This window comes from Camelus dromedarius, chromosome 9 (assembly GCF_036321535.1).
Source record: "Camelus dromedarius isolate mCamDro1 chromosome 9, mCamDro1.pat, whole genome shotgun sequence".
In the NCBI taxonomy this organism is placed as follows: domain Eukaryota; kingdom Metazoa; phylum Chordata; class Mammalia; order Artiodactyla; family Camelidae; genus Camelus; species Camelus dromedarius.
Genome location: NC_087444.1, coordinates 63009062 through 63034476, shown reverse-complemented (window position 1 = coordinate 63034476; position 25415 = coordinate 63009062). Strand labels below are relative to the sequence as shown.

The window sequence follows — 25415 nt, the reverse complement described above, 5'->3', positions numbered from 1 at the left end:
TTCCTAGGGCGTGACTGTGCAGAGGCAGGTGGTCAGCCACACCGGGCAGCTCCCTGCGCTCTGCGAGGTCAAAGAGGAGGTAAGGCCTCTGGGTGATGGGAAGGCTGGACACTCTCCCGGCCAGGGACCCTAGCGGGACTTGATTTGGAGGAAGGGCACAGGAAAAGACCGCTACCTAGTTCATCCTTGAACTGGTTTTCCTCAGCAATGCTGTTCATTCTTTGCATCACTCAACGAAAAGAATATCTATATCATGAATCCACTGTGTGCGAGGTGACTTCAGCCTGGGAAGTAATTCTGAGAAAAACCTTCCTGCCTCGGGCTTGATTCCACTAAGTATATCCCAGTATGTTTTAATGTAGTTCTTTTTACTTTTGGAAAAAAAAAAAAAGTAGAGGTAGAATGACTTTCAGGTGTGTCATTGCTGAGGCTTAGGAGACAGAGGGCGGGTGTGGGAGGGCGGGGTGGGGGAGCCCAGGGTCTCACGGGGCAGGTCGGAAAAGAGCTCAGAAGCCCAGCTGCCCAGGGCCTGAACGGCTGTCAAAATTTTGCTGAGACTGAGCAAAAGTGCAATTGACAGCTGCACGTTCCCCAAACAGTAGCTAATCATCTGTCCGCAAAGGCAGCGCCCGCTGAACCACAGGTGCCTCTGCTGGAGCACTTGCCGAGCGGACGCCCGTGCCCTCCTTGCAGCCTCCAGGACTGGCAGGAGGGGAAATGGAGGAGGCCAACCTGAGAAAGAGGAGAGAGGAGGAGAAGTCGATCCAGAGCAACGAACCCAAGACCACAAACCTCCAAAAGGAGGTAAGGCGGTCCCCGGGGCCAGGCCCTTCCCAGGTCCAGCGGTGGCGGGACGGTGGTGGGGGCTTGAACTATTCTCCCACCCCCATCCCTGATGGAACAATTCTTTGCACCTACCTCTTTCCCTCTTGCCCATGAACTCAGCATGTTCTCATGAAGTTAATACATGTGTGCTTCTGTGTGCTGGGTAAGCACTCAAGGGGCTGGCGTTTGCCCAGACCAATAGCCTGTTCTCGGATGGTCAGAGGGGACTTCTGATGTCTGAGTCCCCTCTATGGCACCTTCACCAAATATCTGTTCCTCATGGTTGAATACCTTCCCCCAAGAGAAACTGCCATTCCTTCTTAGTGAGTCTAGCTGGGGTGGCAACTCTGACATGGGTGTGACATAGGTGATCCCTCTGGGCTGGGCTATAGGAAGGGTGGGACTTGGAGGTGCCTGCGGCCTGGAGGGGCCTGAGTGTGTGGCAGATGGAGCTGGGCCTGCAAGGAGGGGGGTGTGGGGGGAGCAGGGCAGTGCAGGTGGGATGGAGCTCTGAGTTCCACGCTGTGCAGTGATAGTCCCAGGGGGATGGGAGCAGCAGGCGATGGGAGTGGAAGGACAAGCTTCAGGCTCACAGGATGAGGAGCGAGGGCCCCAGAGCAAGGTCAGGATGGTGTCGAGGGCAGGACCTGTGGGCTGGGCTCTGGGCAGAGCCTCCGGGAGCTCCCATGCCTGGCAACAGAGGAGATGGGGGAGGGACTAGGGGCTTAACCAGGGGAACGACATGGCTTGACTGTGTGTTGGCCTGGGATCCTGGGTCCCTAGGAGTCGGCTGATGGGCAGCAATACCCTCCTTTTGGCCATGAAAACAGCCCAGCTGAGCTAACCCCCAGCATGCCCTAAACTCAGCTGGGCAGCTTCAGGCCGAATGCAGACCTCAGCAAGGAAGGATTCTGGAGAGCCTGAGGCGTTGGTGAGCCAACCTGGCCGATAGAGGAGGGAAGCGGAGATGGCCCAGAGGAATGGAAGTCGACACTGCTCCCTAGGACCCCTCCTCTGACTGTGTGTGTCCCTTGGTGGCAAGTTACAGCTGGGGTCTTCCACATCCTCTGGGCTCTAACCCCGGGTGCAGCCTCTAGCCAGACAGACAAGCACATACACGTTTCACCTCGGGCTCCAGAAATCAGGCTTCCCAGGGCTAATGTTGTAAGTAGGGGCCTGCATCAGACATTTCCTTCCTTAACAGTGTTATTTCTTGATTCATGTATAATTTACAAGCAGTGAAGTGAGATCTTCAGTGTTCAGACTGATGAGCTTGACAAATGGATCACCCCAGAAAGTTCCCTCTTGCCCCTTTGCAGGTGGGCCCCCCGCCCTGAGTGCTGTCCCTGCGGTTAGCTTTGCCCGCTCTGGATCTGCATAGGAATGGGTCATACGTGTATGTCTTGTTGGTAGCATGTTCATACTCTGCAAAATGACATCCGAGAAAGTTCACAGCCCCCGAGGGTTTCTGTCCCTGAGGCCTCGTTGCTCACCACCTACAGCCCCGCTCCCCTATGATGCCTCAGGCCAGGCCCCCAAAGCCCTGACTTCACTCTTAGTTTTGGAGGAGAAGCCCCATTCGGCCCTGCCCAACTAAGAGGCTTGTCCCGGGGGCCCTTCTCGTTGGTGATTGACGCCTTTACCATCTGGTCCCCTTTGTCGAGGGCCGTAAGGGTTGGCGCATGGAACCTGAGCCAGGTGTACCCCGCACTGGCTGTGAATCCTGGGGAGTAATGTAACCTTTCTGTTCCTCTGTTTCCCCCTGTAAAATGGGTATGGTAATGGCAGACCGGCCTCATGAGGATTAATCGACTTAATCCATACAAGTAAAGCCCCAAGAGCGTCGCCCTGGGGCTTTCCTCCACTTGGGGCCGGCCCGGCCACATCGAGGGCAGGAGGGAGGGTGGGAGAAAGACGGCTGCGTCTGGGCGTCTGAGCCCCATCCGGGCGGCAGCACTAACTCTCCTCTCCCCTTCTCCACATCCAAGCTGGGCCTGTTCAGTGGCATCTGCATCATCGTGGGCACCATCATCGGCTCCGGGATCTTCATTTCCCCCAAATCTGTGCTCAGCAACACGGAGGCTGTGGGGCCCAGTCTCATCGTATGGGCGGCTTGTGGGATTCTTGCGACACTGGGTAACGAAGGCCCCCCTCCCTGGCGAACACCCCCTGTTGAGCGTGGGACAGGCTATCAGACCTCTCTCTGCTGCTGCTGGGATCCCCTTCAACGCTTGTGAGCAAATAGCCGTAAATTGGGCTTCGCAGAAACGTCCAATGGTCACAGCTCAGGACAAGAGACACGGTGGTGGGCCCCGGGAGCACAGTTCCCACGTGGGGAGCGGGGTTCCCACGTGGGGAGCGGGGTTCCCTCAGTCAGGGCGAAGCCTCACGAGGGGCCCGGGGTCCCCGCTCCTCTCTGTGTTCCAGGGGCTCTGTGCTTCGCGGAGCTTGGCACAATGATCACCAAGTCGGGGGGCGAGTACCCTTACCTGATGGAGGCCTTTGGCCCCATTCCTGCCTATCTCTTTTCCTGGACCAGCCTGTTCGTCACAAAGCCCTCGTCCTTTGCCATCATCTGTCTGAGCTTCTCTGAGTACGTTTCTGCACCCTTCTACTCAGGCTGCAGCCCTCCTCAAATTGTCGTTAAATGCCTGGCTGCTGCTGCCATCTGTGAGTACCCGTGTGAAACCCTGGGCAGGGTCAGAAAAGTCCTGGCACAGATGATGTGGGGAGACTGGCTTGGGCTCCTGCATATGCAGAAAGAGGCCGAGTGGGCCTGGATGTGCTGGTGAGGAGCAGGGCCGGGACTGGTCTTGGCCCAAAGCCTGGTGCCCTTTGCTATCCCACCCCTGTGCTGCAGGGCCATCAGAGCTGTCAGGGGTGGAGGGTGGCAGTGACTGCAGGCTGTCCCACAAGGCAGCACTTGGCTGGGGCCTGGCTGTTTCTCCACTGTTCTTGGAGGGAGGCAGCCCCGGCTGGATTTCCAAGGTGCATTTGATGGGTGTGGTGGTGAATGGAGGAGGACGCAGGGGAGCCTGGGAGTGGAAAGGAGACTCCTTCCTGGGCCTTTAGAAAGGAGGAAGATGCTAAGCCCATAGACCCAGAACATTGCCCACTTCTGCCTCTTCCTCCCAGTGCTCATCACCATAGTGAACGCGCTGAGCGTGCGGCTGGGGAGCTACGTCCAGAACGTGTTCACAGCAGCTAAGCTGGTGATCGTGGCCATCATCATCATCAGTGGACTTGTCCTCCTGGCCCAAGGTGACCTTTGGCTGGAGGGCTGGGTGGGCTCCACACAGCACAGACCGTCTGGAGGTCTTGCTCCTAAGTATACCTGTAAGGCAGGAATTCAACAGAAGCAACCTCAGTTTCCCAACTTTTCAGAGTCTGTTTAATAACCTGAGGTCATAAGCCACCCCCTTCTTTTACCTGGAGATGATGCCAAGTCCCAGTCTGGTCGGCTGACACCCACTATTCACTGTCTGGCTTAATTACAGGAAATACAAGGAATTTTGAAAATTCTTTTGAGGGCCCAAAACTGTCTGTGGGAGCCATCAGTCTGGCATTTTATAATGGACTCTGGGCGTATGATGGATGGTAAGGCACTCTTAAGACGGCACATGCCTGGTTGTGGGTTTCTTGAAGCTATCTTACTGAAAACGTGTGAAAAGCAATGCCATCTCCTTTTGGGGTTTTTGCGGGACCCTAATATCTCCCTTTTGTCAAGCACCCCACCCCTCACCCTTCTGCTCGCCTCGGACCCCAGAGACACCGGGGTACCTGCCCCTTTCCCAGTCACGCATGTGGCACCAGCCCTGGGCACAGGGGTCTGTGGGCCCGCAGTGGTGGGGCCCTGTGCTGGAAGCATCACCAGACACAGACAGGCTCAGCCGGACTGGAGGCAGTGAGGGCTGCCAGGCACTGGACAAGGCAAGAATATTCAGTGGCACTTCTATTTCAACCTTGCAAATACTAGTGTGGTCGATGAAATTCTACTTACGTCTAGTGGCCATCCAGGACGCTAGTCTTTCCCTCATGCAAGGCATTTGCAGGTTCATTCTCTTTTCAGACAAAGAATCTTCCGCTTTTTTTCAAAGCACTCAAATTACTCCCAGTAATTGTTGAAAATTCACATGATTCCCCCGGAGGGCAAAGACTTACCAGCTGACGATGTGCAGTTTAGTCATCCCACCATCCCCAGGGCTTCCTCCAAAAGAAATTACCCTGGAATTCCTACAGGGGAATTTTCTCTATGAAGCGTAATGAGGCCAACCTTTATTATTTTGTCTTTCATAATCTTCGCAAAGAAATTCCAAGTTATGTTACTCATGTTACTTTTCTTTCTCTAGGAATCAACTCAACTATATAACAGAAGAACTTAAAAACCCTTTCAGGTAGGAAAGCTGAGTCCAGCCAGAAGGCAGTGGACAGGCGAGCGTATTTCTCTCTCCCAAGCAAAAAGTGGAACTGCGTCCTCCCGGCACTCCACCCCCGCCTTCCACACGGATGGGTTCTTACAAGCTCATTTGCACTCACGGGAGCTCGGTTTTGGATAGTGGGATGGTTGCTGAGAGGAAGGAAGAACTCTAACTTTAGATTATCTTGCTTTATAGACAAGTCAATTTTACTGCTCTGGAGTCTAAAAAGGGAGAGTTCTTTCTCATTTGAAAATGTCACATGTCCCCGCAGGTGGCTCTGCTGTTCCACAAATTCCCTGCTTCTGGGTGGGCCTCAGGGAGGGCAGCTGTGACCCAGCTGTGAGCCCACCACAGGGGGCAGGGGGAGGGCTGGCCGGGGCAGGTGGGAGAAAGATCGAGACGAAGACCAACTTGTGAGTCTCTCATGGGATGCTCTGGTCTGCCTCTGAGCACCTGGGTCCCCGCCCCTCCCAGAAACCTGCCCCTGGCCATCATCATTGGGATCCTGCTGGTGACAGGGTGCTACATCCTCATGAACGTCTCCTACTTCACTGTGATGACAGCCACCGAGCTCCTGCAGTCCCAGGCTGTGGCCGTGGTGAGTCCCAGGGTCGGGGACAGGCCAGGGATCCACGCTCACCATGAAGGAACCTCATGGAAGCGGGGGAGGGAGATAATCGTCTAGGAAATGGGGAGTGTGAACAGGTTAGAGCAACACCAGAGACCAGCACAGAGATCCAGGCCACCAATAGGTGGCAGGTGCTGCTTTCCCAGCCTGCCCGGCCCCAGGCAGGGGTGGAATGCACTTACAGGAGGGCTGGACTTAGCAGGCTTGGGGCTTTGACGGACAAGTATGAGCGAGAGAAAGCGCAAGGGAGTCGCTGAAGGACGGAGTTATAATAACAGATTGTGGAATTTAAGCCAGGTGAGGAGGGAAGCGAGGACAGAAGGATGGGTGTGAGGGACAGTGGGAAAGGTGGGTGCGGTCCACGCGCTACAGGAGGCCTGGAAATGAAACTAGAAACAGGCAGTTGACTAAGATGGGGAGCGTGGAGAGATGCAGTCTTGGTGATGAGGTCACTGAAGGGAGAACAGGCGGCTCAGGTGGGAGGGAGACCAGGTCATTCCAGGTGAGGGAGAGGCAGGGGTGTCAGGGGATGTAGCACCCCAGTGAGGTACGACAGGGGGCGGTGGAGAAGAGGTTTCCATCACCGTCAGTATTGGCATAGGAGCAAGGCCATCATATCCCCAGCTGGCTCTCCACCTTTCCTCTCGCTCTGGAGGCAGCGTCTTGGAGCCCATCCCTGGGGCCCGGGCCATCGGGGGGTCAGGGGCGTAGCTGCTTGCAGGGTCCATGGATCCTGGGGCGCGCTCAGTCTCATGACTCACCGGCTTCTCTCGCAGACGTTTGGTGACCGCGTCCTGTACCCCGCTTCCTGGGTCGTTCCACTCTTCGTGGCAATTTCGACCATCGGAGCTGCTAATGGGACCTGCTTTACTTCGGGCAGGTAGGGCCCGGCACCCACCCACGGCTACGAGGTCCTCGGGGCTTCGCCAGACTAAGTCCTCAGCACCCACAGGGACCAGAAAGCCTGCACGGACTGGCACGGGCGCTGGGCCTGGTGGGGTCCCGGGGCAAGGCGGGGCTCAGTGACCGACGGGGGACCGGGGGTGGGGGCGGGGGTGCTGGGAGGGAGAGAGAGGTTTGCCTATGGGAATCTTCACCTAATGAGCTTCCTTGAACATCTTCTCATGTTGATACACACACAGTCTAGATCAGGCATTGGCAAACTCTCCTTAAAGGGCAGATAGGACAGATTTGAGGCTTGCAGGCCATGTAAGTCTGTCACAACCACACAGCTCTGTCTTTGCAGCATGAAAGGAAACCAGCCATGGTCATGTTCCACTGGAACTTTACTTACGTAGACAGGCACAGTTTGCCAGCCCCGGCCAAGCCTCTGGCCCCTACCGGTCTGGAGGCAGCAACTGTGTTGGATTCCACTTCATGATGTAGCATAATTTCACATCACCTCCACTCATGGGCTGAGTGCGGGTGGTTTTCATAAGCACTGCGGCAGCGAACACTTGTGAACTGGTCTTTGCCCACCTGTCCAGTGTTCTGAGTAGATAGAGTTCTGAGAGTGAAACTGCCAAATGTTTACACTTGAAAAATGAAATATATACGACAAAATCATCCCTTAGTGCTAGTCCTCTCACTTCTTTAAAAGTGTTTCAGCTATTCTAGGTTCTTTGCATTTCTATCTGAATTTTAGAATCAGCTTGTCGATTTCTACCAAAAAAAAGCCTTCTGGGATTTTGATCAGAAGCGCATTGAATCTATAGATCAACTCGGAGAGGACCAGCATCTTGAAAGTATCAATTCTTCCAATCTATGGGTGTGGTCTATCTCCCCGTTTATTTAGATTTTCTTTAATTTTTTTAAAGTGCTTTTTTTAGTAGCAATTTTCAGTATACAGTTCTTGCACATAGTTTGTCAGATATACCCTGAAATATTTCATACTTTTTCATGCTATTATAAATGGTATGTTCAAAAAATGTAAAAACTTTTCAGTTTCTGATAGTTTGTTGCAGGTATCTAGAAACACAATTTAAACAACCCTATTGAGATATAAATACCATAAAACTCACTTTGTAATTCTGCAATTTAGTGATTTTCGTAAATTTATAAAGCTGTGCAAACACCACAATCCAATTCTAGAACATTTCCATCACTCCAAAAATTTCCCTCACACCTGCTTTTATTAATCTCTCCTCCCACCTCCAGTTCTAGGCAACCACTGATCTGCTTCTATGTCTATGGCTTTGCTTTTTCTAGACATTTCATCTAAATGGAATGATGTAATATGTCATTTACCTCTGGCTTCTTTCACTTAGTGTATTATTTTTGAGGTTCATCGATGTCATAGGGGGTATCAGTTCATTCATTTTAATTGCTGGATAGCATTCCATTTTGTAGATGGACGCTTCATTTTCTCATTGACCAGCCAATGGCCATTTGGATTGTTTCTAGTTTGGGCTACTGTGAATAATGCTGCTGTGAGCATTCCTGTGTATGTCTTTGTGTGGACATATGTCTTCATTTCTCTCAGGTAGATTCCAAAGAATAGAATTGCTGGGTCATATAGTAACTTTGTTACTAACTTTTAGAGAACAGCTTACCTGCTTTCTAAGTGGTTACTCCATTTTAATTTCTATAAGCGATGCATGAGAGTTCCAGTTTCTCCAATTCCTCACCGACACTTGGTATTATCTTTTTGATTAAAGTCATTCTACTTTAGTGCCTTCTTACCGCAGCAGGCAGTGCGTCAGCCTCATAAAGTCATTCTACTGGGTATGTCATTGTGGTTTTAATTCACATGTCCCTAATGACTGATGATACTGAGTATCTTTTCGTGTGCTTATTAGCCATTCACATATATTCTGGTAAAACAGCTATTCAAGTCTGTTGTTCATTTTAAAAAGTGGGCTTCTTGTTATCCTATTACTGAGTTGTACACATTCATCATATATTCTGGATGCAAGTCCTTTATCAGGTATCTGATTTGCACATAATATCTCCTAATCTATGGCTCATCTTCTCATTTTCTTAATGGTGTTTTGAACTCCAGTGTTTTTAACTTTGACAAAGTCCTGTTTCTCAGTTTTATTTTTCATGTGTCATGCTTTCATTGCCATATCTAAGAACCTTTGCCCAATGCAAGGTTACAAAGATGTTCTCTTCTGTTTTATCCTAGAAGTTAATTAGGTTTAGCTCTTACATTTACTTATATGATCCATTTTTGAGTTAATTTTGTATAATATACCTGTTCAGCTTGGGGGTTGGCCAGTGGCTTGAACTATATTGAATTATGTTGGATATCATTTTGATGAGGTCAAATCTAAGATTTTTACTTACTGGTTTCTGAGTTTTCTGTCTCACATAGACAAACTTTCCTCTCTACTTTCAATAATACCCACCTATGTTTTCTTCTAGCATTTTACTTTAGCTCTTTGATCAATCTGGAAATCATCTTGATGTGAGGCATAAATCTCACTTTTTTCCTCCCAAACCTTCACCTGTTGTCCTAATATTATTTATAGAATAGTCCACCCTTTCCCCTACTGGTCTGAAATGCCATCATTATCATTCCAATCTGATTGGTCCACTTGGTTTCACTGATAGGTCCTTTCCTGTGCTATTACCATACTTACGACATGTTTCACAGTTTGAGCAATGTAAAACCTGGTAGGACTCACTTACAGTAATTTTGTCAAGTTCCAGAAGTCCTGCTTGCATTTTGAGTGCCTGGAATTTATATATTGGTTAGACTGATGGAGCTGAAACAGTGAATTCACAGCATCATCTTGGGTCTAAGTATCCCCTCCGTGTAGCAACTCCTTTCCTCCCAGTTGCACTGACTTGTTCTGGGAATTGACTTAATACCAGGCTTATGTCTTTTCAAAGTTCAAATATGTAGTTTTAAAAAACTGGCCTTTTGGCCTTTGTATTCATGGCTCCTAATGTCACTGTATTGTCCTCAGAGCATGTGACCTTTACCATATTACTTCAGAAGTTTTAAGACTTCCCTCGTGACTTACTGCCATTTGTATAAATGTTTCCCATGGTCTTGAAAATAACATGTATTCTATTAACTTCTTATAGATTTTTATGTTATCTTTAAGCTTCTACCTTGACAGTTCAAATTTTATGCTTACAGTGGATTTGTCAAGTTTTGCCTTCTGTATTTCAAGAGCTCCATTTTTTAAAAAATTTATTTAGGTATAGTTGATTTACAATATTATATAAGTTTGAGGTATACAATGTTGTGATTCATAATTTTTAAAGATTACAGTCCACTTATAGTTATAATAAAATATTGGGTATATCCTCTATGTTGTACAATATATCCTTGAAGTTTATATTATACATAGTAGTTTGTACCTCTTAACCCCCTAGCCCTTCCTTACCCTTTCCCCCTTCCTTCTCCCCACTGATAACCAGCAGTTTGTTCTCTTAATTTGTGAGTCTGTTTCTTTTTTGTTATATTCACTAGTTTGTTTCTTAGATTTGTCATATAAGTAAAAATGTACAGTATTTGTCTTTCTCTGTATGATTTATTTCACTAAGCATAGTACCTTCCAGGTATATCCACATTGTTTCAAATAGCAAACTTTTATTCTTTTTTATGGCTGAGTAGTATTCCTTTGTATATCTATACCACACCTTCTTTACTATTCATCTGTTGATGGACACTTAGATTGCTTCTATATCTTGGCTATTGTATATAATTCTGCTATGAACATTGGGATGCATGTATCTTTTTGAATTACTATTTTTTTTTCAGATATATACCCAGGAGTGGAATTGCTGAATCGTATGGTAGTTCTATTTTTAGTTTTTTGAGGAACTGCCATACTGTTTTCCACAGTGGCTGCACCAATTTACATTCCCACTAACAGTGTATAAGGGTTCCCTTTTCTCCACATCCTTGCCAACATTTGTTATTTGTGGTCTTTTTGATGCTAGCCATTCTGACAGCTATGAGGTGATATCTCACTGTAATTTTGATTTGCATTTCTCTGATGATTAGCAATGTTGAGCATCTTTCCATGTGCCTGTTGGCCATCTGTACATCTTCTTTAGAAAAAAAATGCCACCCATTTTTTAATCAGGTTGTTTTTCTGATGTTGAATTGTATGAGCTGTTTATATATTTTGGATATTAACCCCTTATTGGTCATACCATTTGCAAATATTTTCTCCCATTCAGTGGGTTGTCTTTTTGTTTTGTCAGTGGTTTCCTTTGCTGTGCAAAAGCTTGCAAGTTTAATTAGGTCCCATTTGTTTATTTTTGCTTTTGTTTCTTTTGCCTTAGGAAACAAATCCAAAAGCATATTGCTACAATTTTATGTCAAAGAGTGTTCTGCCTATGTCTTCTTCTAGGATTTTTATAGTCTCTGGTCATACATTTAGGACTTTAATCTACTGTGAGTTTATTTTTATATATGATGTGAGAAAATGTTCTAATTTCATTCTTTTACAGTCTTCCCATCACCACTTATTGAAGAGACTGTCTTTTCTCTGTTTTATATTCTCACCTCCTTTGTTGTAGATTAATTGACCATAAGTATGTGAGTTTATTTCTGGGCTCTCTTTTCTGTTCCATTGATCTATGTGTCTGTTTCTGTGCCAGTGCCATGCTGCTTTGATTACTGTAGCTTTAGTATAGTCTGAAGTCAGGGAGCATAGGTATCTCCAGCTTTGTTCTTCTTTCTCAAGATTGTTTTGGTATTCAGGGTCTTTTGTGTTTCCATACAAATTTTAAAATTATTTGTTCTAATCCTATGAAAAATGCTATTGGTATTTTGATAGGAATTGCACTGAATCTGTAGATTGCCTTGAGTAGTATGGTCATTCTAACAATGTTAGTTCTTCCAATCCATGAACATGGTATATCTTTCCATCTATTTGTGGCATCTTCAATTTATTTCATCAGTGTCTTACAGTTTTCTAAGTACAGGTCTTTTATCTCCTTAGGTAATTTTATTCCTAGGAATCTTATTCTTTTTGATGCAATTATAAGTGCTATTGTTTCCTTAATTTCTCTTTCTGACAGCTCATTGTTGGTGTATAGAAATGCAACAAATTTTTGTGTATTAATTTTGTATCCTGCAACTTTACTGAATTCATTGATGAGCTTTAGTAGTTTTGTTGTAGGGTATTTAGGATTTTCCGTGTATATCACATCTGCAAAAAGTGACAGTTTTACTTCTTCTTTTCCAATTTGGATTCCTCATTTCTTTTTCTTGTCTGATGTCTGTGGCTAAGACTTCCAATACTATGTTGAATTAAAGTGGTGAGAGTGGGCATCCTTGTCTTGTTCTTGATCTTAGAGAAAATGTTTTCAGCTTTTCACCGCTGAGTATGATGTTAGCTGTGGGTTTGTCATATATGGCCTTTATTATGTTGATACCCATTTTCTGTAGATTTTTTTTTAATCATAAATGAATATTGCATTTTGTCAGAAGATTTTTCTGCATCTACTGAGATGATCGTATAGCTTTGATTCTTCAATTTGTTAATGTGATGAATTATACTGATTTGTGGATATTGAACCATCCCTGCATCCCTGAGATGAATTCCTCTTGATCATGGAATGTGTTGTTGGATTCAGTTTGCTAATATTTTGTTGAGAATTTTTGTATTTATGTTCATTAATGAAATTGACCTGTAATTTTTTGTGTGGATGCTACCTTTGTCTGGTTTTGGTATCAGGGTAATGCTGGCTTCACAGAATGAGTTCAGAAGCATTCCTCTGCAATTTTATGGAACAGTTTAAGGATAAGTGTTAATTCTTCTCTAAATGTTTGGTAGAATTCACCTGTGAAGCCATCTGGTCCTGGACTTTTGTTTGTTGGGAGTTTTTAAAATTACTGATTCAATTTCATTATTGGTAATTAGTCTGTTCATATTTTCTATTTCTTCCTGGTTCTGTCTTGGGAGAGTGTATATTTCTACTAGATTGTCCATTTTAATGGCATAAAATTATTCATAATAATCTTTTATAATCCTTTGTATTTCTGTGGTGTTGGTTGTAACTTTTCTTTTTTCAATTCTGATGGTATTGATTTGGGTCCTCCCTTTTTCTTGATGAGTCTGGCTAAAGGTTTATTGATTTTATCTTTTCAAAGAATCAGCTCTCAGTTTCATTGTCTTTTCTATTTCTTTTTTCTTTTTTTAGTCTCTGTTTCACTTAATTTTGCTCTGATCTTTCAGTTCTTTCCTTCTTACTAATTTTGGTTTTTTTTTTTTTTCTAGTTCCTTTAGGTGTAAGTTTCAGTTGTTTTGAGATTTTTCTTGTTTCCTGAGGTAAGCTTGTATCACTATGAACTTCTTAGAACTGCTTTTGCTGCATCCCATAGATTTTGGATCATTGTGTTTTCAGTTTCATTTGTCTCCAGGTATTTTTAAAATTTCCTCTTTGATTTATTCTGTGCTGATACAAATGTTTGTACTACGTTCGTCTTTTAACCTTCCTATTAGCTTTGATAAAGGTTGATTTTCCACCTCTACTGTATAATCACAAGGGCTCCTGTTATGTATATCTTCTTGTAGACTGTCCCCTTTTTCAGTAGGAACTCTCCTTCTTTTTGCTGTAAATTGTATTCTGATATTGATATTGCCGTCTTTTAGACTGCTGCTCTTGGTTACATGTCCCTTCCCTTTTATCATCTACTTCTCAGTGTCATGGGCTTTGGCTTGTGTCTCTTCCAATAAACCAGACCTGAAAGTCTCTAGCTGGGCAAGTGGAATCTGATCACAACTGATGTGATTACTGCTACAGCTAGATTAATTTCTAACATATTCCTTTGTGTTATGTTGGCTTAAAAAAATCTTACCCTGATTTATTAACCATCAAATTGCCTTTATCCCTGTTTTTCTTCTGCTGATGTGGGTGGAAGTTATATTTCTATTCTTTTAGCAGTTACCTTTAAATTTTAACATGAATACCTAATACAGTCTATAACTGTCTCAGTTCTCTTCCATCTCTTGAGGACTCTCCCCTTCATATCATCTTGTATATCAGCTACTTCTTGTTTGCAAACCAAACCAATTCTCCTAAAAAAAAAAAAAGTCTGTCATGACAGAAATTTAAAAATCCAATACTTATATACATACCAACTTGTTTTATTGGTCTTTCCTTAGCATTGCTTCTTCAGTCAACTCCTTCTGAATTCCAACTTTTGTCTGAGTCCTTTTTTCTTGGAGTACACTTTTTAATAGTTTTCCATGAGGACTAAAGAACAGTAAATGTCTGTAGTTATTATCTAAAAATGTATTTTGCCAGTAGTTTTGAATGATAGTTTAGCTATGCAGAATTCTAATCTGAAAACCAATTTCCTTCCATCACTTTGAAAATGTTAATTCTCATTCTGATTAGTCCTAATTTTGCAGTTAATGTTTTAAATTTGGTATCTTAAAGTTTTGTTTTGTTTTTTACTTTCCACTATAATGTTTATATCTGGGCATGTTTTTATTCATCTAGAACTGGATTCAGTTTGAAGGCTCAGGGTTTTTCAGTTCTGTGAAGTCTCTCTGCTCTTCTTTGAACTTGTCTTACGCCATTCAATGTATTTGAACGTCTTCCTCTGTTTCTTCTCTTAATTTCCTCTCTACACTTTCCATTTCTCTATGTGTCATACCCAGATCTAGCTTTCTTTTCATTTGTATCTAATTTATCTGTTCTTAATTAAAATTTTAATTATAGTAACTTTTTGTTTTTTAGGAATTCTGTTTAACTCCCCTTCCCTTTTTCTTTAATATTTTAAATATAGCCTTTCAGATTCCTGAATAATCAGAAGTTCTTAGGGGAGGTGGTGAGGTAAGCACTGGGGTCCATAGACCCTGGACTAGTTTTTACATTTGCTTTTTGCATAACTTTCAGGACACAGATCAGGTATCTCCTCTTTGAAATTGCCTCCCCAGTCCCCTCAGGTGACCCCACTGCAACAGGCTGCATTCCTCTAAGATGCATTTAACCATCTCACTTACTTCTGTAAAACTCAGTCACCTCAGGAGGCTGGACTCCTACCTGATGACAGCAGGGTCACAACTCAGTCCCTTTCTCTGTGGCCTCAGCAGCAACGCTCAGGACACACTTGCTGGGTGATGGTACTGCAGCCTGCACTCACATCGACTAACTTCCTTATTCCTGCCTTTTCAGACTTGTTTACGTTGCAAGCCGGGAAGGCCACATGCTTAAAGTCCTCTCTTACGTTAGCGTCAAGCACCTCACTCCAGCCCCGGCCATCATCTTTTATGTAAGTATGAATTCTGCCATGAAAACACCCCCTTAAGGCAGAGGTTCCTCAGTTTGGATGATGGAATAAACCTGATCACTAAGCCCAGTGATTTTCAAATGACCCAGGTCCCCCTAGTCCTCAGGTATATAAACAGGTACATTAAAAAGTTCAAGACAATTCAAATAACTTACAACTTTTGCTCCTTGTTCTGAATTTATCCATGAAACTCACTGAATCTTCCAAGCTTATACCCTCTACATGTCCTTCATGCACATTTGTATGTTCTTGATCTGTGGTAACAGACCATACAAGAACCCACTAGCTTATGGGGAAGGAGGAGAAGGCATTTTTCAAGGTGGCTACTGACAACAGCGTCTCATTATGGTCCACTAATTCAGAAGTCTGTGGGATCCTTGTGAAGTAAAGGCCCTTTGACACCTTCTGATTGGGTTTTTTTGTGGGCCATGACCCTTGATTGTGCCTTGGGCACCTATGGACCGTCCTCAGGGCCAGACTCTTCCTCCCATCCCCAGAGGAAAGCCCCTTAGTCTCTGTCAACCTTCTCCCTTTGAAGATCAGTAAAACAGACCCAGAATTATAAGGCTCTTGGAATTACAAGTCCGGAGCCATGCAGATAATGCAGTCAAGACCAGACCGAGACAGCCCAGGTTTTATAGAGCAAGGCCCTTTCCTGTGATGAAAACTCTCTGGAAGGAAAATTCATAATTAGGAAGCTGGTGCAGTAGACGTACACATTTTGTTTCTCCCCTGCTTAAAACCGCAACTTCAAAGAGCCACAGATTTCCCAAGCCCTTTCCATCCCGCCTCAAAGAGAACACCTGTCACAGCCAAAGTCTGGGTCAACCCCAAATATAATGGGACACATTGGAGGTTTCCTTCACACGAAGGTGTTTGGCCACAGGAAAAACTACTTCTTCCGTCTTTTGTGAAGTGGTAAGTACAATGTTTTCAGGTACTAATGACCTAAGAATTCCTTCTTTCTTCTAGGGCATCATAACAACCATTTATATCATCCCTGGGGACATAAACTCATTAGTCAATTACTTCAGTTTTGCTGCATGGCTGTTTTATGGCCTGACGATCTTTGGACTGATTGTGATGAGGTTTACAAGGAAAGAACTGGAAAGGCCTATCAAGGTAGGTCTAGCGCCCCAGGGGTCACAGGTGGCTTTGAGTTCTTGCAATGAATTAGGTAGAGGTAACTTTTAAATTCTAGGAGCAAGTTTTCTAGTCCCAACCCGATTCTTCTCTTGAATATCACATTTTAGAGTGGAGTTTGCCCTTCAGTTCACTTTATATTATAGTTTTTGATCCAGTCAGCCATCTCATTATTAATTTATTAAGGTTATCAAGAATACCTGTGACCTGTCTCTCTAACTGAAGCGAGATGTCCCATTCTGAGATCTCTCATGCACGCACTTTCTGTGGGCTGGTGGGGACCTCTGATTCTGGCCCAGGCCCACTCCTGTGCACATAACCACTAACAGTCCACCTCTGCAGTCTGTTTGGGGTCCTTCCCACCCCTCTCCGTGGCTGCTGTGGGTCCATATACCAGTGAGGAAGAAGAATGTATTTTGTTTCGTTGACGTTAGGGGCTTTTTTTGCTTTAAAAACATGCTATTTATTCTTATGATAATGACAAGTACAGATGTAAGAAAAAGGTAGGCAAGTGGAGGGCTTCAGCAATTAGGACAAAAATAATGTCTTCAGCTTTAGAATTTTGTTTCATAAATTTGGTTAGAAGTATTTCTGGCACGACTATCCCCAAGTCCCCAAACTCAGCTGAGACCTGGAGCAGACTGCTGGCATTAGGCGGCTCCACCTCAGTCAAGCATCCAGCAGGCAAAATCATGATGATCGTAGCATAGATATTTAAACCTGCACACAGTTTCCCAGACAGAAATTAAAAGGATTTGAGAGGAAATAACTGAGACTGAGAAAAAGAGATTAACATGTGTATAATTGGAGTCCCTGAAGACAAAAATGAAAGTAACAGAATCCTTAAAAGTTATGACTCAAGAGACATTTCCTGAGGTAGGAGAGGGGACCACAAAGGGAGGGGGAACTTGAACCAACACACTGAAAGGCATACAGTGTAACTGAGAAATCTGAGCCAGGATGGGCAACAGAGAAACATATTCTGATAAAACTGTGGAGCTTAAAAAAAATGCTTTGGGTATCCATCTCCTCTTTCCTGTCTTCCTCCACCCCCGTTCACTTATAATGGAAAGAAAATAATATAATCAGCAACACTTCACATCACAAGGCAGTGGGTAACATGCTTAAGATATTCAAGGAAAAAATGTAAGTTAAATATTTTATATCCAGTCAAACTGACCCTGAAGAATAAAGTTACCAATGAAAGAACTCAAGGGCATGTATCATTGTATGAGAACTTCCGTCCTAGGGAATCACTAGAGAATGAACTTCAGAAACCAGAAAGTCATCAGCGCAAGGTGAATATATTCAGTCAAAAGACTAAGACTGAATGATGAGAGATAAAGGTAGCAAAACAGGGTATAAACGTTAAGGACTGACAACGTCATACAAGGAAAATGGAAGAGAAGGCGGGTGAGAGTATGCCGGACAAGGAAAATATGCCCGAGAAGCTGTCTTACGAATCCATTAAAGGCAGATGCGGGGGAAAGAGAAGAATTCCTAGCTAATTTCATTGCTGCTTATTACGGACAATCTGAAAAAGAGAAGCCCAGGGTATTATATCTACTGTAACTCTCAGGATAAAACCAGTATTTATAGATACCAAAAAACGTATCCAAAACAAGTAAGTGCACACACACATACACACAAAAGGCCAGTTCATAAAAGAACCTGCATATAAACACTTCAATAGGAAGACAAATCAGCATATTTTCCTGGGTGATATTTTCTTGGTAGAATGCTTATTAGGGTTTTTTCTTATTACTGCTGTTTTTTGATTATTCGTTTTTAACATCCTGAAACTTTATAGAATCTACAAATCATTTAATACTCTCATTTCTAGCTGATAATCACATAGGGGAAAAAATGAATATTTGAATTCCCAAAATGCAACACTATTTTTAATACATGTGTGAGAAAGGTTTCAAATGGCATTCCAAATCCAACCCAAGTCAGGATCACGTGTAGGCATACTAACAAGTGTGAGGCATGTGTGTCTCAGATATTGGGAAACATGTTATTGCATTAAAGGTAACCATTTACTAAAAATCATACTAATTGATCACAAGGAAATCATTTTTTAAGCAGTTTACTTCCAGGTATAGTACAGGTTGGAGATAACATATACACTTATTAGCTTTTCGTTATATTTGAAAACACTGGTTGGAAATCTGGAGTTTCATTTGATATGTAAATTTTCCCACTTAAAATAAAGGAAGTAGCCCCTGGCCAAAGTCTTCCCATAGAATGTCATTCTTTAAGGGCAGAAAACTGACAGTAAGTAAAAGATGCCTATATATGGAAATATAAAACTACAGAGACCAGACTTACCAGTTATATAAGTAAATTGGCTTATGCAGTTTAAATGGGTTTAAATCAGCCATTAAATATTTTTTTCAGGCATGTTTACAAAGCTGTGAATTCAAAATAAAAGGATAGGCAAAGAAATGCCAAGCAAATGAAAATACACAGAAAATAGGGGTTGTGACCTTATCAGACAAGCACTCAGGCCCCAGCACAAGACAAAGACCATCTAGTAATGCTAAAGGCTAAAATTCACAATAAAGAGTTAACAGTTATGAAAACCTATTCACCAAACCACATAGTAATCATTTTTACGAAGCAGAAACGATAGGAAATACAAGGAGAAACAGACATGCACACTAATAGGAGATTTTAAAACACCTCTCTCAGTCCAAGACAGATCGAGGCACATCACTAGTAAAAGTGACAGAAAATCTAGAAAAATATATGTAACAAGGTACATCTTAGAGATTCGTATCAAACTCTGAATCCCCAAAATATCAAACACACTTTTTCAAGTGCATATGGGACATGCCTGAAATTGACAATCTTTGATGCCACAAAGGAAAACCTTGATAAAAAATTAGAAATAATATAGATCACATTCTCTATAATGCAATAAAACAGGAAATTTTAAAAATTAAACTTCTCAATCCAAAAGGAAACAGGAAATGAAAGTACATAAATTCCTAAAAATAACAATAAAACAAGACATAATCTATGATCGGTGCTTTAAAGAAATTCCACTACATTAAACACTTATATCAATAAAAATGAAAACAAGTAAACAGGCAACTCAAAAGGCCAGAGAAAGAACAAAGAAAACCAAAAGAATGTAGAAGGAATTAATAAACATAAAGAAAGAACTTAAGGTCCTTAATTGGATTATCTGATTTTTAGAATTTCTCCATGAGTTCTGATTCTGCTGGGGCTAGTTTTAGTAAACTATATTTTTGTAGAAAACTGTCCATTTCATCTAGGGGTTTGCATTTATTTGTATAGAGTTGTATAAAATAGTTTATGATTTTAAAAAACTTTGTACTGGAGATTATTTCCCATTTTTGTTTCTTATTTGTGTGTTTGTACTTTCTTTGTTTTTAGGTTAGTTACAGGTTGTTTTACTGATTTTTTCAAGTTATTTTTATGGACTATAACACTGATACCAAACTTCACAAAGATAGCACAAAAAAAGGGAAAAGAGAAAAAAGAGCAATCTCACTTTTGAATATTAATATAAAAATCTTCAATAAAATTATTTAACAAATAGAATCCAATTACATCAAAAACATATAATGATTAAGTGAAGTGTATGTAAGGATGGCTAAAGATTAGAAATTCATTAATTATGAATTTAATTCATGGTGGATATAATTCATCATATTACTAGACCTATGGTGAAAACCCCTATAATTACCTCCCACAGATTCCAAAGACAACCAGATAAAATTCAAGATACATTACTGGTGAGGATACAAGTAGGAATTTATAACAATTTCCTTGGCATGATCACACACACACACACACACACATACCCTACAGCAAAAAGCAATTAAATTGATAAGGTAACACTAGAGAGATCTGTACTAAGATGAAGACAAGAATACCTTCCTTCTATTTCTATTTAACACTGTCCTGAAGATAGTAGCAAGGCAGTTAGACAGGAGAAAGCAATGTGGAGCATGAAGGTTAGAAAAGACGTTCAAAAATCTCTCAAGCCTTCTCCTTTCAAAGAAAATAGAATTGTACATCTGGAAAACCCGAAAGGATCAAAGAAAAAAAATCTATAATGAAGTAATGATGTGAAATTAACACACTGAAATCGATAGCCTATTTATAAAATGAAATCCAGTGAAAAGACAGTGAAAGAGAACACCTGATCCCAAAAACAAAAAATTAAAAAGACCCCTAGCCATAAACTTAACAAGAGGTTAGACCTCTCAGTGGAGCTCACTAGGTCTGTTTATTTATTATTATTATTTTTTTTAGTGGGGGTACTGGGGGGATTGAAGCCAGGACCTCACGCATGCTAAGCATGCACTGTACCACTTGAGCTATACCCTCCCCCCTAGACTCTCAGTGGAAAAGTAAAACTCTCTTCAAAGACAGAAAAGGTAACTTGAACAGATGGAAATCTGTACATGTTTTTGGACAGGCAGACTCAACATCACAAGTGTCACTATTCCTTAATTTAGACATTTAATGTGATTGCAATAAAAAACACCATCTAATTTTTTTTCTGGAGTTAGATGAATTGATTATAAAGTTCATACTGAAGAAACTAATAAGAATAGCCAGTAAAAAAAAAAACTAAATAATGAGAAAAATATTAAAATCTAAAGGTTCTAAAATTTAAGTATGGTGTTGATGCATGAACATAAATTACTTAGTAATCCAAGAATGGGGAAGACCCTTCCTATGACTTAAAATCCAGAAGTAATAAAAAAGGGGGCAACCATAACCCCAGTCAAGTAAAAATTTATGCATTAAAAAAAAGTTGAAAACACATGAATATAATATAATGGGGAAAATATGTGCAGTAATATCACAAAAAAGGACCAAGATCCCTAATTTAAAGAGTTCCTAAAAATTGAGATGGAAGTTACTAACATTTGAAATGGACAATAAATATAAATGGACAAAAGATATTAAAAAAAGACAGTTCAAAGGAAAAATGCACTGACACTTCAACATGAAACAAATGAACCCCAGCAAACTCGCTTTTGTTCCTAACAAGACAGTGCATATCAAAATTCGAATTAGGTATCATTTCTTGCCTATCAGATGGGCAGAAATCCCAGTTTGGCCACACTCCCCGGGTGATGCTCTGGGGAAACAGCCTTCTCACATACCGCTAGAGGATTACAAATGGGATGGCCCTATGGAGGTACACCTGGGGCACCCAGCAAAACTAGACATGCATTTATCTTTTGACCCAGCCACACCCCATTTGAGGCAATCTAGCCCAAAGTGAAATGGACCAAAATATAAAATATACAAAGTTATTTATTGCAGCATTGATTGTAATAGCTCAACACAACCCAAACGTCAATTAATGGGAGATGAGTTGGATAAATTGTGGCACAACCACAAAGTAGAGTGGTATGCAGCAGTAAAAAAAAAAAAAAATGGCTGAGTAACTTTATATAGAACTATGACGTTGTCTCTGGAATATATTAATGGAAAGAAACAAAACTGATGCAAAACTTTTATGCATTTGCTACCTTTTGTATGAGGGAGAGGGAGATGAACAGTTCTATGCACATTTGTGCACAGAGGTGTGTTTATTCTCAAAAAGAAGGGAAGAATGAAAGCAAAAATCAAGAAAAAAGTTAAATAACAGTATTTTAAAAAATTAAATATAAAATGGAAAAATCAAATCTCTAAAAACTGAAAACAAGTGGAGATAAAGAAACCTTAGTTTATGACAAGTACGTGACATAACCACACAGGGAACATAATTACTACAACTGATATTAAAGTGTGGGGATTTGGATGGATCTCCCTAGTGGCTTATACTCTGTGGTTTAAAAAGAACTGCAAAAAAACCTTGAACTTGACACTATTGCTGATAGTAGCAGTATCGGTATGGTTATTTTCAAGTTCATTATAGGTACATTGTAAGATAAAGAAAATAATTATGTTGAAGCCATGGAGATTTTCAGAAGCATAAGGAAAAAAAACGTAAGTCTAAATAAAGAAAAGGAAGGAAGCACAACCTCACATTTAAGTCAGAACTATCAGTATAAAATTGATGAATGTTTTTCCCTTCTTAAAAAAAAAAACTATCTCTGTCCTTGCAAAAAGAACACTGAGTACTCCAATCCCGTGGATTATGGATTATAAAAACCATTTCCTACCAAAAGGGAACAACTCCCTAGAGGAATGGGGGAATCCAGATCTGGTGGCATTGGATTCCTCCCCTGAAACCATGATTGAGTTTAGAGGTTCAGGTGACGATCAGACCTCACACGCCTCATGACGTGTTACAAGAGGAAGTGCACTGCTCCAGCTACAAAGTACTCCTGCCTCCGATCTAACCACCAGCTGACAGGAAGCAGGGGGGACAGAGAAGCAAGTTGTCAGGCAAAGCTAGAATGAAGACCTTGTATAGGTAAACCGTCCAATTCATACAACAAATTAACGGCAAGATAAAGAGAAGAGGGAACAAACATGTTATAAACAGAAAGTCCTCATCTGTTAGAGGTGCAAACTGACTTTTACACATAAAATGACAGGATGGCATTTAAAAAAAAATATTCTAGAGAAAAGAAAAAAATAGATGAACTAAGTGGTAATTTTACTTACAAATGACTGAGACTGGAGGAGGGGGCACACGGCGTTCATTATATTCTTCTTTCTGTATCGGTGTTTTGTTCTGAATGAAAATTTACAAAAAGACAACAAATGCATGTGGCCAAATCATGACACCATGTTGTTTTTGCCTGCAGGTGCCCATTTTCATCCCCATCTTGGTGACTCTCTTATCCGTGTTTTTGGTTTTGGCTCCAATCATCACCCAGCCTGCATGGGAGTATCTCTACTGTGTGTTATTCATACTCAGTGGCCTTCTGTTTTACTTCCTTTTCGTCCACTATAAGTTTCGATGGGCTCAGAAGATCTCAAGTAAGTATGGGCGGAGGGATGGCTTTGCAGCAAGTCAGGCCCAGCCCCCCGCAGCCTCACCTGTCCTGACCCCTCCAGGGCCGGCTTATCACAGGAGCTCACGCAGCTAACAAATTTCACTTCCTCTTTGGGAGGACCTGTGACCCATTCCCCTCAGTGTGATACCTCTGGGTCCACTGTGGCCTCTTTTTTTGTTCCCGTCAATCCCAGTAACAAATAGGAAGAGAAAGCACCATTTTTCTACTTTCTTTAAATGTAATTTACACATAACCATCGTAACCATCTTTAAGTGTACAGTTCAGTAGTGATAATACACATTCGTGTCAGTGTCCATCCCATCTCCAGAGCACCGCCTGCCTTTGCCTGATACACAGGCGTCGTCTGAGGGGCCCAGCAGCATCCCAGAGACACCCAAACACAGAGCTGGCACAAGGGCCTGAGCCTTCCAACAAGGCTGCAGCTCTTGCCTTTTGCTCAGCAGTGCTGGTCCCTCAACTATTTTAGGACAAAAGTGTAAAAGTTTAGTTACGTTAGCCACTTTCCATTCTGAAAAAGCAAGCAGGGATGGCAAAGTACAGCAGAGGCTCAGAAGTCCCCAAGTGTGTGTCATAGTCACAGCGTGTCCCCCCCCACGGCACAGCCGACTGCAGGGCGCTTGCTCTCAAGGCCTGCCAGGCTCCCGCGCCCCTCCCCAGGCCCACAATGACCCACGGCCTTGCCTGGTCTCCCTACCTTAACTTTGAGTTCCCCGGAGGCAGGAACTGGGCTGTCCAACAGCCACTTACTACTGAGTAAATGTGATTCAAAAATCTGCCTCATCCTTTCTCCTTCGGCTTGTCTGAACAGGGAAGTACAGGCGTCCCTTTAGGCAAGCCTCTGTCGGGCATTTTTTGGTTTGGGGGGTTTTGTTTTTTTTTACATGCACCTCAGAGGGGCATACAAGGCACCAAAGAGCGAAACCCAACTGCAAGGTGGAGAAGCTGGGCCCCGCGACTGAGCCAGCTCCCTCCTCCGTGTCCTCACCTGTGCAATCTGGTACCACCCCTCACCTGACAGTGGTGTTACAAACAAGAACGAATCTGTTTCCTGCTGATTAACAAAGTGAAACCAAAACCAAAATATGGCTTTATTATTTCCCAAGGACTTTTCTCCTTTCTTGAACTAGCCCCCCCTACCCACAACCTCTTTAAGCCCTAAACTGAGGGAGGGCTTGCAGGGACGCGACTGTAGAAAGGAAAGAAAATGTATTACTATTAGAAAAGCTGCCACTTTTCCCCATGCGTCTGACAATGAATTTGGATTTGATCACACTGACAGACACTCTAGCCCGGATTACTTACAACCTAAAGTTCCAAAACACGTCTTCTTTAGAATATTTAGGCAAGCTGTTCCCTACAAGAACTGGTAAGAAGTTGGAATTCAGGATGTTAAAAGAATGAACAATGTGCATTTTAAACAAAACAGGTTTAGTGACTTCAGATTAAATACCCAACCCTGGTCAGTGGTAGTTAAAGACACGCATATAATCAAGTCATCCATTGTTTTCCTTTGGAGCAAATGGTTTGGTGGCAATAAAAATAATTAGTAGGTTCCTAATGCTTTAATGGGAAATAACGTCTCTCCCAAGAACCACCGTGGCTCCCAGGGATGCTCTGCCTCCCTCTGCCCAGCAGGGTCCCCTGAGTGTGGGCCGTTGGCAGAGACACTCGGCCAAGGAGGAAGGATGAGAGCGGCAAAGCCAGCCGTCGGGGGCGGTCTTCTCACTGCACTTTTCCGCTCCAGGGCCCCTCACCATGCACCTCCAGATGCTGATGGAAGTCGTCCCCCCGGAGGAAGCTCCAGAGTAGCGTGCTCAGCCTCCTGTGGCCAAGTCCACGCTGTGGTTAATTTATTTTTATAAGCAGTATCTGTGGTATGATTTAGCTCTCCTTAGTTCTCTGGGTGGGTGTCTGCTGAAGTCAGCAGGCGAGGCTGGGACCTGGCGGCCAGGGAAGGGCTGAATTAGAATGGCCACTACCACGCGGTGACTTTAACAAGGGGCACATCACAGCGACTTCAATAAAGGGTATTCTTTAAACTCAGTGACCAGTAAGGTGTACATATATATATGTATTTTTTTATAAAATTGGTGAAACTTGCTTTGATTGAAATAGATTCTTTAAATACTAAAGTACAAATGTTTTACTGCCATCCCCCCTCCCCCCGCCACCCCTCCTGTATTTCATCGGGGATGCACAGGGCAGGTCTTCCCCAGGCTGGATGC

The 25415-nt window shown here is 42.9% G+C and overlaps 1 protein-coding gene across 3 annotated transcripts; it reads left to right on the top strand.

The window, feature by feature from the left end:
* Nucleotides 1–25233, top strand: SLC7A9 (solute carrier family 7 member 9). 3 transcript variants are annotated; one of them, XM_010989102.3, is made up of 13 exons: nucleotides 1–79; nucleotides 694–804; nucleotides 2814–2961; nucleotides 3253–3495; nucleotides 3961–4086; nucleotides 4323–4422; nucleotides 5175–5219; nucleotides 5718–5841; nucleotides 6648–6751; nucleotides 14968–15064; nucleotides 16055–16204; nucleotides 22978–23152; nucleotides 24935–25233. In XM_010989102.3, the coding sequence occupies exons 2-13, from the start codon at nucleotides 718–720 to the stop codon at nucleotides 24997–24999; spliced, it is 1464 nt and encodes a 487-aa protein (XP_010987404.3). In that variant the 5' UTR covers nucleotides 1–79; nucleotides 694–717; the 3' UTR covers nucleotides 25000–25233. The 3 variants fall into 3 exon arrangements, with proteins under 3 accessions (XP_010987404.3, XP_031314421.2, XP_031314424.2); XM_031458561.2 differs by lacking the exon at nucleotides 24935–25233 and adding an exon at nucleotides 24083–24271; XM_031458564.2 differs by lacking the exons at nucleotides 1–79; nucleotides 24935–25233 and adding exons at nucleotides 87–346; nucleotides 24083–24271.
* Nucleotides 25234–25415: the final 182 nt, after the last annotated feature.